The sequence below is a fragment of the Rhinopithecus roxellana genome, chromosome 6 (assembly GCF_007565055.1).
Source record: "Rhinopithecus roxellana isolate Shanxi Qingling chromosome 6, ASM756505v1, whole genome shotgun sequence".
NCBI lineage: Eukaryota > Metazoa > Chordata > Mammalia > Primates > Cercopithecidae > Rhinopithecus > Rhinopithecus roxellana.
The window spans coordinates 127,584,439-127,596,878 of NC_044554.1; the positions used below are offsets into that span (position 1 = coordinate 127,584,439).

At 38.2% G+C, this 12,440-nt stretch overlaps 1 protein-coding gene across 4 annotated transcripts; it reads left to right on the top strand.

The window, feature by feature from the left end:
* The first annotated feature begins 2,656 nt into the window (after nucleotides 1–2,656).
* TAC1 (tachykinin precursor 1) lies at nucleotides 2,657–10,983 on the top strand. 4 transcript variants are annotated; one of them, XM_010371522.2, is made up of 7 exons: nucleotides 2,657–2,786; nucleotides 3,195–3,326; nucleotides 4,307–4,403; nucleotides 4,825–4,869; nucleotides 5,391–5,414; nucleotides 6,885–6,938; nucleotides 10,388–10,983. In XM_010371522.2, exons 2-7 carry the CDS (start codon nucleotides 3,204–3,206, stop codon nucleotides 10,432–10,434), a joined length of 390 nt encoding a protein of 129 aa, XP_010369824.2. In that variant the 5' UTR covers nucleotides 2,657–2,786; nucleotides 3,195–3,203; the 3' UTR covers nucleotides 10,435–10,983. The 4 variants fall into 4 exon arrangements, with proteins under 4 accessions (XP_010369824.2, XP_010369826.2, XP_010369825.2 ...); XM_010371524.2 differs by lacking the exon at nucleotides 6,885–6,938 and having other exon boundaries at nucleotides 2,680–2,786; XM_010371523.2 differs by lacking the exon at nucleotides 4,825–4,869 and having other exon boundaries at nucleotides 2,680–2,786.
* The last annotated feature ends 1,457 nt before the right edge of the window (nucleotides 10,984–12,440 follow it).

Below are 12,440 nucleotides of genomic sequence, written 5' to 3' on the forward strand. Positions count from 1 at the left end.
TTATATTCAAATACCACACCATTTTACATCACGGACTTGAGCATCCACAGGTTTTGATACCTACAGGAGGTCCTACAACCAATCCCCTATGCATACTGAGTGATGACTATATGTCAAATGTGTTTAAATCCATGAAGTCATAATAATCCTATTTTTTTAAAGTGGGTCTTATTTAAAGGTGTAATTTACCAATTCATTATTTTCAAAATTGGTAGAGAGACATAATTAAGCATTTATCTCATTTTTCCTATATTAGTAATGCATTAGAATAACTAGTTGTTGAGAAAACGTGAAAGAAACAGTCTAGCTACTAAACAAATAATAAATGATAAAATCAAAATAGCACTGTTTTGAAAATACTAATGAAATAATAGATCTAGAAAATGATAGTCAAAGGCTGCTAACAACTCAAAAGGAGAAACAACCACACATCATGTGCTTCCTACTAGAACAACACAACACATGTGAAGTAGTCTCATCAAAAAAAAAAAAAAAAAAAAGTACAGAGGATCAAACTTCTAGATACAACTACCAATTAATAGGAAATAATCGAAACAGAGAAACAAGTTAAAAGGCAATCAGCAAATTCCAGAATGCAGTACGCTCTTCTGACCTGTTTTATCAATAAACTACAAGAGAGAGAGAAAGACAGAGTGAATTATAGATTCAGGGAGATTTAAGAAACATGCAATAGGAGGAATGCTTGTGTCCCTCCAAAATACATGTGTTGAAATCCTAACCCCTAAGGTTATGGTATTAGGAAGTGGGGTCTTTGGAAGATAATTAGATCATGAGAGTGCAGCTCTTGTGAATGGGATCAGTGCCCTGATAAAAGGGACCATGAAGAGCTCTCTCATTCTTTTCTGCCATGTGAGGATATAACAAGGAGACAATATGACAGTCTGTAACTTGGAAGAGGGCCTTAAACAGAACCAGACCATGCTGACACCACGATCTCAGACTTCCAACCTTCGAAACTGTGAGAAATAAATTTCTGTTGTTTACGTCACCCAGACCATGGTACTTTCTTACAGCAGCCTGAACTAACAAAACCAATTATAATATATGGACTTCATTATAATTCTGATTTCAACTAGTAAACTGCGTGGGGAGGAATTAGGAGGCAATGAGAAATATTTGAATGATAACTAGATATTTAATGTAAGGAATTATTTTATGTTGTTTTAGGTGGGAAAATGGTATGGTTATGTTTTTATTTTTTTAAATCCTTACCTTTTATGCAGACATGCTGAAATATTTACAGTTGAAATGACTAAATGTCTGGGATTTTTTTCAAAATAATTTGAGTGCAGAGGAAACTGGAAGGGTTGTAGATGAAACTTGGAAGTGGATGTTCCTCTCTACTTTTGGAGATGCTGATAATTTTCCATATAAAAGTTCTGAAAACAGAAAATAAAATGCTCACATTGTGAGGTTAAGGCCAAAGGAAATCAGAAATGCATGAGAATTTCCAAATCCAGGGTTATTTAAGAACAACATAGAGAAAAAAATTTCTGGTTTAAGTTGCAAAAATGTATTTCTTTTATGCAATATACTAACAAATCATAATTAACTGAAAAATATAATACTTTATATGTAAAGGGGAGAAAACTACTCCACCAAAGATGCCACATTCATTTAGAGATCACAGAAATGTGTCTGCCAGGCAACCAAGGGCTCATGGAAAGCTGTGGTTTGTGTACAAATGCTATTTGTCTAATATTTTGTGCGTTAATGACTGTCCCATTAGCATCTTCACTACACTTATTTTCATAGAAAGGAGAAACATATGATTTATAGAGCCCTTTAGTGACAAGGGTGAGGATCCTATACACTATGTTGCTGGTTTCCTAGTGTTCAGCAAGAAAGTGTAGGAGAGAAGCAAAAAAAGTCCTGTTCCAACCCCTGCTCCTGGATGTGGCAAGGAAGAGGAGTTACCCAGCTTGAAACAAAAGAAATCCTAAGTCTGACACACAATGTCATGTTTAAGTTCCCCTTTCTCCAAAATGTAAAATAAATGTGCTTCCATCTTCTAAAATACTATGGGACTGAACATCCTTTCGTAATGCTAAGGAAATGCCAGTATTCTCGTTGATTTAGGAGAGGGATGTTCTGGTCATAGAAAGATGCTGTGTCTCAGAAACACTTAAATACTCTTAGGCTAGAAATAGAGGGGAAAATAATGCCTCCCTGCATCTCCCCTCAACTGAAGTCCTCCTTTCTTAGCCTGATTTCCGATGAAATGTCTGAACGCCTACAGTTATTTGGCCATCCTCAAAAGTGCAACTTATCCTGACGTCTCAAGGGACGGAAAAGTTACCGAAGTCCAAGGAATGAGTCACTTTGCTCAAATTTGATGAGTAATCTCAGGTGTCACGAAACCCAGTTTCAAAGGAGAGGGGAGGGGGCGTCAGATCTGCAGACGGAAGCAGGCCGCTCCCGATTGGATGGCGAGACCTCGATTTTCCTAAAATTGCGTCATTTAGAACCCAATTGGGTCCAGATGTTATGGGCATCGACGAGTTACCGTCTCGGAAACTCTCAATCACGCAAGCGAAAGGAGAGGAGGCGGCTAATTAAATATTGAGCAGAAAGTCGCGTGGGGAGAATGTCACATGGGTTTGGAGGCTCGAGGAGGCTGGGATAAATACCGCAAGGCACTCAGCAGGCGAAAGAGCGCGCTCGGACCTCCTCCTTCCCGGCCGCAGCCACCTAGAGTGCGGAGCGACCAGCGTGCACTCGGAGGAACCCGAGGAACCCAGCACCCCACGGGACTGTCAGTCGCAGTAAGTACCCACGCAGTGCCGGCAGCGGCTGCCCGGGTCACTCCACCCCGCATCTGTCCGAGGTGGCCGCGCTGGGTGCGCCGCTGCGGCGAGGGACAGTGGGGAGACTGGCTTCCCAAACGCCAACGCCCCTCTTTGTCTTCCACCTGCAGAGTTTCCTGGTTTGAAGGTGTGGGTTGGTGGGTTAGAGGGTTGGGGGAGTTGGGATTCAGGGAGAAGAGGGTTGGAGAATCTTTGGGACGCGATTCTCTCGCCTAACGGGTACAGGTGAGACTTTAGTCCTTGTATTTTTTATCTTAGTTCATCCGTTGTGGGGCAGAAAATTCTGTTGCTCTAACTCTTGGATAACCACTCCTAATAGATATATCATTTCTCTCTTTGGTCTCTTCTCCCACTACCCCTTCCCAGAAATTCAACATGAAAATCCTCGTGGCCTTGGCAGTCTTTTTTCTCGTCTCCACTCAGCTGTTTGCAGAAGAAATAGGAGCCAATGATGATCTGAATTACTGGTCCGACTGGTCCGACAGCGACCAGATCAAGGTGAGGCCCCTTCCCAGGACGGCCCGCACCCTTTTTCCTGTGCTCGGGAGCTGTCACCTTCCCACACAGCAGCACCCTAGTTAACGTGGCAGGCACCGCGACCACGACGAGAGGCAGCGGATGCGTGCGGGAGGATGGAAAGGGGCGCTATTTCCCGGGTTCCTCACGGGATTTTGTGCCCACGATTCAAGTTTCTTCCTGAGGGCTGCACCGTCCAGCCCAGGAACTCCCTGCAGCAGGGATGCCCTCCCGGATGAGCCCGAGATCCCCACAAGATCATAAATCTCGTAAGATTTCATCCCCCAGGAATGGGGATTTCGGGGGCTCCGGTCCAGCTGCACTGCCCTAGCGTCTGGGCACGGGCAGAGGGCGCCTTGGTCGCGGGCAGCAGCGGGCATACGCGCGAGCTGCAGGGGATTGGAGAGCTGGAGGCTGGAGGGAAGTTAATTTCCTGCCTTCACGTTTGTTTTGCGGACCTGAGGATGTAGCTTGAAGTTTTCCTTTAGAAACTCGTAGGCTACTAGCACTGGGGAGCGCGCCTCGGGAGAAGGGTGAAAGTCGTCTATAAAACGTTGTCACCCTTCCCCACCGCAGCCCCAGCCCCAGATCACACACACCTGTGTGCATTTAGGGCGGTGAGGACTCTACAAAGCCGGCACCGAGACAAGACAAAGTCAGGTGGCGGCGCGGCAGATGAGGGAAGGTTCCCGGGCTGGGAGGAAAGAACGGAAAGCGCTCGAGGCTTGAAGACGCCGAGCCAGCTGCTAACTCGCCCTGGCAGGCTTGCGGGGGACGGGACGCGGGTTCAGCAAGGCGGGGCGCAGAGAGGGAGCGCCTCGGGAGGTACCCCGCTCAGCCCGAGCGTGGGGAAAGCTGCCTCCCCCCGCCTCGGGGCCGGAGTACAGCGGGAAGGGCTCGGGTTGCTGGGTGCCTCGTTCCGGTTGCCTTACATGCCCTTTGTCCGTGCTTTTGTCCCCCAGGAGGAACTGCCTGAACCCTTTGAGCATCTTCTGCAGAGAATCGCCCGGAGACCCAAGCCTCAGCAGTTCTTTGGATTAATGGGCAAACGGGATGCTGGTGAGATGGGCGACCGTCCCTAGGTGTCTTGGGCAGCCCGTCCTGTCTGCTCACTCCTTCTCGGAGTACCCCAGGGTCTCTCGCTCTGAATAGAGATTTCCACTCCAAGAGGGGTGTAACCCAGGCGCGACATTGCCCACCGCACTAAGGCACGCACGGGCCCGCAGGGGGAGGGAAAGATCTGGTTCGCATGCCTCACTGTATTCGAGTGAAGCGCTCCCTTGACTAAAGATCCAAACTGACAAAGGGAAGACACGGGCCTCCAGGGGTGGTAGTACTGCAGTTGATCCAAGTGCATGTGGAACAGGATTTTGTAGCATTCCCTGAGGTGAGAGTAGATCTGTCTTGGGATAGAAATATTGTTTCCTTGAATTCATCGCACCATCAGTGGAACATGTAATGACAATTCGTCTCTTGTCAGATTCCTCAACTGAAAAACAAGTGGCCCTGTTAAAGGCTCTTTATGGTAAACATTCCTATAAATCTTTATTTTACTATTGTGAAAGCACATGTAGGAAAGTGAAATAAAATCTTTTATGGGCTGAAATACAAGATCTGGATCATGCCTGTTTAATAAAGAGATGGATTTGCGTACTCTCTCTCGATCTCTCTGTCACTCTCTCGCTGTCACTGTCTCTCTCTCTCTGTCTCTGCCACTCTCTCTCTTTCTCTCTCTCTCAATGGGTGGCCAGTCTTGAAGGTGGGAAATACTACAGTCTTATAGTCAATAAGAGGTCTCAAAAGTCTCATAGTTCTAGGTTTGAATCCCATAGAAGGCACTTAATAAAAATTCCATTTGTTTGTTTAAATATTTAGTTTTTAGTATTAATAAGTTGTTTAGCATTTATGGTTCTGCCTTATTCCTCAGGATAATATATAGATAGAAAATATTACATATTTTGATAATCAAATTATTTTATAAAAGATATAATGTAGCATCTTTAAAAACAAATGTATATGTGTTTGATAATTTTATCTTTCTTCTAGGACATGGCCAGATCTCTCACAAAAGTAAGTTGAAAATTGTTTTGACATTTATCAAATTTAAATGTAAAATTATATTGAATTTCACTTTATCTTACTTTATTTTCTGTCATAACCCTAAGGCTTAATATGTTTAATGAAGACAATATAAGAATGGGGGAGATTCGTATTACATCCAGAATATGGTTGTTTAAAGCTGTGTTGTTTAGACATATTGTACTTAGCAAAGAGATGCATTCTATTAAAAAAGAAAAAAAAGTCTTTTAAGTCCCTTAAATTGTTAGTTTTAGATAAGAATTTCAATCCTAGGATTAGAAATCTACCATACACATTTCTTCCCACCCACCCACCCCCTAAGCTTACTTTCACTGTAAACAAACAAACAAACAAACAAACACAAAACCCCCACAAGCATTTATAGGCATGTTCTAACTCAATTTAGTATGCTTGGTCCAATAATGATGTCATTTATTAGGGTCATCCAGCAGTCAATTAAAGGGAATGAGTGAGTGAATCTGAGTAGAGAATCCACACTAAAAATGAAGATGGGTAGAGATGCAGTTTTTTAATCCCCTAATTGAATGGGAAAACTCGATCAGTAAAATATTTCTTAGGGCAGCAAAGATGGCAAAATTGTGGTACGTGAAGGTCATTAGATTTGTGTCTCAGTTAATGGAACCAGAGTTGACATGAAGTGGCAGGGGTCTATCTTCATCATATTGTCCACTCACGTACCCTGTCGTGAATTTGGTGCATTGGGTGGCAGAGCAGGCCGCATTAACGTAGCAGCTGTATTCTCAACCATTGAAATAAAAACCAAGAGAAATTCTGTCACTGGCATTAAACTAGTCACCTTTCCAAAGAGTTCATCTTTGAAAAATAAATAAATAGTATTCATGTTTACTTTCTAAGGATTTGACTTTAAAGGGAATTATATATAAAAATTCTATGTAATAAAAAATGTACTCTATTCATGTCAAAACTAATACACTTTACTGAAAGGAGTATCTTTTAATATCCAATAAAGTAAAAACAGTGACCTTTTAGAAGATTATAATCATCAAGGAAAGGAATCTGATTTTAATTAAGGTCTACTTGCTGAGAAGTACAACTTATTAATAACACAAGGAAATATGCTTGGATATTTCACTCTCACACAAATGTGAAATTGACTTCCTAAAAAATCAAAGCTGGCTCAAATGACAATATTTTATATAAAATATATTTTAGAACCTTATATAAAAGATAAAATATAATATGAATAAAGAGTGCTTGCTAATATTAAATATAGAATTGAGAAAAGTACTTTCGTTGTATTGTGTTAGTGTAATTTATAAAACTTTTAAGGAATCTTTATTTCTTCAGTCTCACCAAAACTTTAAGTAGAAAGTTATTTATTATACAGACATATATTCAGAAGCTTGCTTTGTTCTAGTTATAATAGTTTGTTTCCTCAAAGATATACATATTAAAATACCCATAAATGTATTTTTCCAGGGCATAAAACAGATTCCTTTGTTGGACTAATGGGCAAAAGAGCTTTAAATTCTGGTATGTATGAAATCGTGACTGAAAATAGACAGTATCTCAAATCTATTTCTATTTTTTTCTAAGACATAGTTTTTAAAATATTAAAAAGGAGTAGTAGATACAAAAATTAGTATTATGGTGAAAAAATTTAATTGTTGTAACCACAAATGGATTTATGGGTAATTAAGCTAATATTACCACAGTATCTGTCTATTTCTCTCCAATCACCATTCTTACCAGTGTCTGCCCCATTTAATCATTACCCAACCTGAATCTTTGGGTTAGTCCTATATTCTTTCCTGTAGATCTGTTAAATAAGCCTTGTTTAACCTTACTGAACTAAGGGGGAGTGGGGAGTGCAGGGAAGAATGAGGCTAATTTTCACTTATCAAAGTAATTTGAAAGTTTTAAAAGACATTACATCTGGCAATCTTCCAACACAAAAATAAATTCACAAAACAAATTATTTTTACAAATTAATCACTTTTCTGAAGTTGTAGAAATTCAAAATCTAAACATCCTGATGGATGTTGGAGAGGATGTGAGTGACATGGTTTTTTCCAGTACTTTCAAAAAGAAACACAATTAAATATCCTTGAGTGTTGTAAATTGGTTCTGGCCATAAACTCCTTAGAGAGAAAGGATGCCACAATTCTCATTTTAATTCTGAACAACTTTTTCATATGATATAAAGGCTGTAGGTTTCCTTCTCTTCAGTTTCCATCTTCTTTGTAAATACCACACATATATATATATATATATATATATCTGAAAACCATTATTAGTTAACTCATTCATCACACTGATTTCAAGGTAAATAAACCCTATATCATTTTAATAGAAGATCACTTTTTGTTAAGACCTTATAGCTCTTACCTCCAGGGCTTCTTGGAAAAGCTATTCAAATTCTATTTTGCCTTCAGTGAAAATAGAATTAAAATACTAAATGTGTAATTAATTAGAAAGTAATCAGCAGCTGTCTTATCCATTTAGAATATTTCTAGTTTCTAGACAATCTATAAGATGTGCTGGCTTAATTCTTAATTGTCTGGATCCTAGGAAAAATAATTATCCTAGTGTTTTTTAATGGAGATATTTTTCTTTATTGTGAAATGGGTACAACAAATAAAACCACTTTCTGTGGGGCAAAAGTTAAAACCCACGATGCAAAAAAAAAAGTTAACACAATCTGGGCTACAGCAGAAGCCAGAGAATATATTCATGTAATTGAAAAGTTCTAAGCGCTTCATAATTGACCTTTTGATACATCATTTCTAATAAATTTGGAATTTGTAGTTTCTGGTGTTGAAGTCCGCAGGACGAGCTATCCCAGTGTTTTTACTGGGTCCCCATTTTCTATTTAGACACTACCTTTGCATTTTCTCACCAGTCATTTTGGGCTGCCGAAGGGTAAGTGAAGTGTAAGAAATTATCAATGTGCCTTAATGAAAAACTTGTAATTGTTTTATTAATATATATTATCTTCCCACTTTTGGAAATGAAGTATAAATTTAAACCCCAATGGCTTTTATTTGTATCAGTACATACCAGTCCTCACTTAACTGTAGTTTTCTTGATAATCATATTAGTCATCAACTTTCCATTTCCAGAACTGATATAGGTTTCAGAACATGCTTAACTTTACAAATAATGTAGATATTGTACAAGTTAGAACAGATTAAATACTATTAAATGTACTTAAAATAATAACATAATTATAAGTAGTGATAAATAGAATCACTGTAATGAATCAGGATCAATTTATAACTAAATCTTTGTTCCTCCATTTTAGTTAAGAAAATATAAATAGGTGAAAAATGGGCAAACATGTGTTCTGATCCACAGTCAATCAGGGATCTTTTTATATACCTCATTGGGTCAAGGTTATCATAGTCTTAATCTACAGCCATCTGATCTTTACCCACTCATGGTCAGGGACCCCTTTGACAATCTGATAAATCTAGATAGATGCCCTTTCCCAGAGAAAACCTCATCAACTCATACACTCAAAAATTTATATCAGGCTTCAGAGGGTTCAAAGACCAGGTAAGAAACTCTGCTTCCATGTAAGAGGACATTATGTTCCAGCTAAATCACTGTCTGTCTTTAGTTGGTTTACATTAGCTTTCATCTAATTTCTGAGGAACAGAGTCATGTTACCTAAAGCTTGTCAGAGACTGAACTTGGGCTATTCATCCTTTCCCTAATATAATCAATCCAGAATGAGAAATAAACTGTTTCCTTCCCTTAAGCCTGTCCAGTGTTGGCTCAGACTGTTCTGCCTCACAAGTGCATACTTAATTGATATAAAATATGCAGCTTATTGTTAACCGCACTTAAAGGATAGTTGGGTGTTTAAGACCAGTATTAAAAGAAGGAAGTGATAACACTGGTGCCTTTACCTGCCTTCTCTGTCAACAAACCTTCTCACTGAGGAAACTGTTTAGAGTAGCACCTATTATTCCTATAGATCCTTCACAGATCTTTCCGCTGTTTTTGTTTACATTCAGTATTTTATACAGGCCATACTGAATTTCAAAAAGCATAGTAGTTTCACTATACCGTATGTCTAAGTCTATAAGGTATTAGTTAAGATGATGAAAAATATCCCAAAATATCTTGATCACAACAGTCTGATTTTTACCCCTTTGTGGTTACAGATCCCTTTGAAATTATATATAATATAACATACAATTTTGGCATATTTTTGTCCAGATAACCAATGTATTTAAGTTATTTGCTAGCTATATGTTAAATACCTTTGGAAGCAATAATTAACCCTTCACAGACCATTAAGGTGCTAGTGAAAAGTTAAACAGTATGGTATTTAGATGGCTCAACTGACTTACCTACGGTAAATGGGCTGTTTTTAGTCTTGAGGGCAATCCATCATGGGGAGGTATCCACAAGGGAGGAAGAGACCCCCACACAATTAGATGCCCCTTGAGCAGAGATCAGCAAACTTTTCCTGAAAAGAAACAGATTAGAAATATTTTAGGCTTTGTGAGCCATGTAGTCTCTGTTGCAACTACCCAAATCTGTTCTTTTAGGCCAAAGCAGCCATAGACAATATGTAAATGAATGAGTGTGTCTGTATTCCTGTAAACCCATTTACAAGAACAAATGGTTATTTTAGGCATTGTCCTTTCTATAATTCACTGTGGGTATCTGCCACTGCTTGAGAAAGCTGCTGAGAATCAACACTGCAATATATTGTGGAAATATGCTTTGGGGGCACCAAGTATATGATGAATGATGAAAGAAACTGAGTTTCGTGGTCAGATCATTTCCCATCAGGATAAAGATTAAGGCAGGATTAGAAGATGTGCAAATTACATTCCTAGAAATACTTCTGTAAGGGAAAATGTCATTAGGAGTTTAGAATAAATTACTATATGCCCTGAACTTTAGTTGTGTAACTCCCTCAGTGAATTCACTTAAAAAACATTTTATCTCCTATTTGTTTTCAGTGGCTTATGAAAGGAGTGCAATGCAGAATTATGAAAGAAGACGTTAATAAACTACCTAACGTTATTTATTCAGCTTCATTTGTGTCAATGGGCAATGAAAGGTAAAATAAGACATGCACTATGAGGAATAATTATTTATTTAATAACAATTGTTTGGGGTTGAAAATTCAAAAAGTGTTTATTTTTCATATTGTGCTAATATGTGTTGTAAACATGTGTTTTAATTCCAATATGACTCCTTTGAAATAGAAATAAGTGGTTATTTCTCAACAAAGCACAGTGTTCAATGAAATTGTAAAACCTGTCAATGATATAGTCCCTAAAGAAAAAAAATCATTGCTTTGAAGCAGTCGTGTCAGCTACTGCGGAAAGGGCGGGAAACTCCTGACAGTCTTGTGCTTTTCCTATTTGTTTCCATGGTGAAAATGTACTGAGATTTTGGTATTACACTATATTTGTATCTCTGAAGCATGTTTCATGTTTTGTGACTATATAGAGATGTTTTTAAAAGTTTTAATGTGATTCTAAGGTCTTCATTTCATTGTACAATGTGTTGTGATAGTTAACATTTTAAATAAAAGAAAAAATACCTTGAAGATTTTTGTCACATTTTTTTATTAACATATGTGTCCAGTTAGCAATCTTTCCTTTAATAGGTGAAATATGTTCAAAGCAATTTTGTCTAAAATGCAATTTCTCACTCTGTCATGCACTTTTTTCTTTTTGCTAAATCATTTGTCATGAGATCATTTATGAAGAACACAACTGTATTTTGGATTCCAAAGAGTAAAGGCCAAGTTCTGGTTTTATGTGCTTTTGATTCCTTTTTACAAATAGGATAATAATCTATTTCAAATATATATTTCACTGATTGTTTTCTTGTTGAGTAAAACATCAGCTCACTACCATTTCAGCCCTGCTCAGAGCCCAGGTATAAATGCATCAGTGCCTGAGTCTCAATAGAATAAAGATAGCGAATCAAATTCTCACAAAGATTGTCGGAAGATGATACAGAAAGATGAGGTGTTGATAATAGGGCAACACCCTCACAGCAAAAATAACTCCTTTCCAGCATTTCTAAGAAGTGCCTGTGAATTGCTAATACCTATAACACTCTGTCTGACAGAAGCACATGCATCAGGAATAAATACCAAGCATTGAGAGGGAGGCTTGTGCATTTTGATTGATAAATGTCCTTGGAATCATTTTCTGATTGCATAGAGTATGTGAAGTATTGACCAGCAGTAAAACAATGCAGACAAGCACTGTTCAGTGAAGTAAAAAACATGAATGTAGCCTGGACTGGTGACTGTTGGTGAGCAATACAACCATTTGAAGGAGAGAAGAGCTAAAGCATATTTTAACATTTATGTTTTCAATTAAATGTTTTTTTAAAAAAACTCCACCTCATATTCCTTAGTACACAATACATCTAAATATGAAAAATTATATAATGGTAAGCAAAATGGAGAAAACCAGAGTCATCCCCTAGAGCCCCACTCCGCAACAGCAATGTTTAACATTCCATTGAATAATAATTATAATAAATAATCATTAGCTAAAATTATGTATGTACTTAATCACTCAGTGACAGAAATATCGTCATTATTATCATTTTACAGATGGGGTTATGAAGCTTAACGAAATGCTGGGGTCAGAGATTATAATATAATAGGAGTCAGGATTGGAAATAAACTGAGGGGGAAATAGAGCAAATCACTAACAATGAAATTGATTAAGCAAACATATACTAAAACAACAGAATACACAGTCATTTAAAGTGGCATCATAGTGTATTTTATAATGTGGAACAACATATATGGTATGTTGTTAGACAAAGCAGTATTTGTTATATATATTTACACATATATATAGCTTTTCTGCATAGCTGTTGTAACAAGAGGAACAATTTTAGTGGATAAGCACATGGGACTCTGTGTCATACCACTCAGGTTTGAATCTTGGCTCTATCACGTTACGAATGGCCTTGTAAAGATGGGCGAGTCCCTTAACTTTTCTTTGCCTTATTTTTCTCATCCGTAAAATTAGAATA

Bases quoted from the DNA above. Each gene is read 5' to 3' on its own strand.
- TAC1 (XM_010371522.2), top strand. From the start codon at position 3,204: ATGAAAATCCTCGTGGCCTTGGCAGTCTTTTTTCTCGTCTCCACTCAG. The intron at 3,327-4,306 runs GTGAGGCCCCTT...TTTGTCCCCCAG, and splicing joins CCGACAGCGACCAGATCAAG to GAGGAACTGCCTGAACCCTT. The intron at 4,404-4,824 runs GTGAGATGGGCG...GTCTCTTGTCAG, and splicing joins AATGGGCAAACGGGATGCTG to ATTCCTCAACTGAAAAACAA.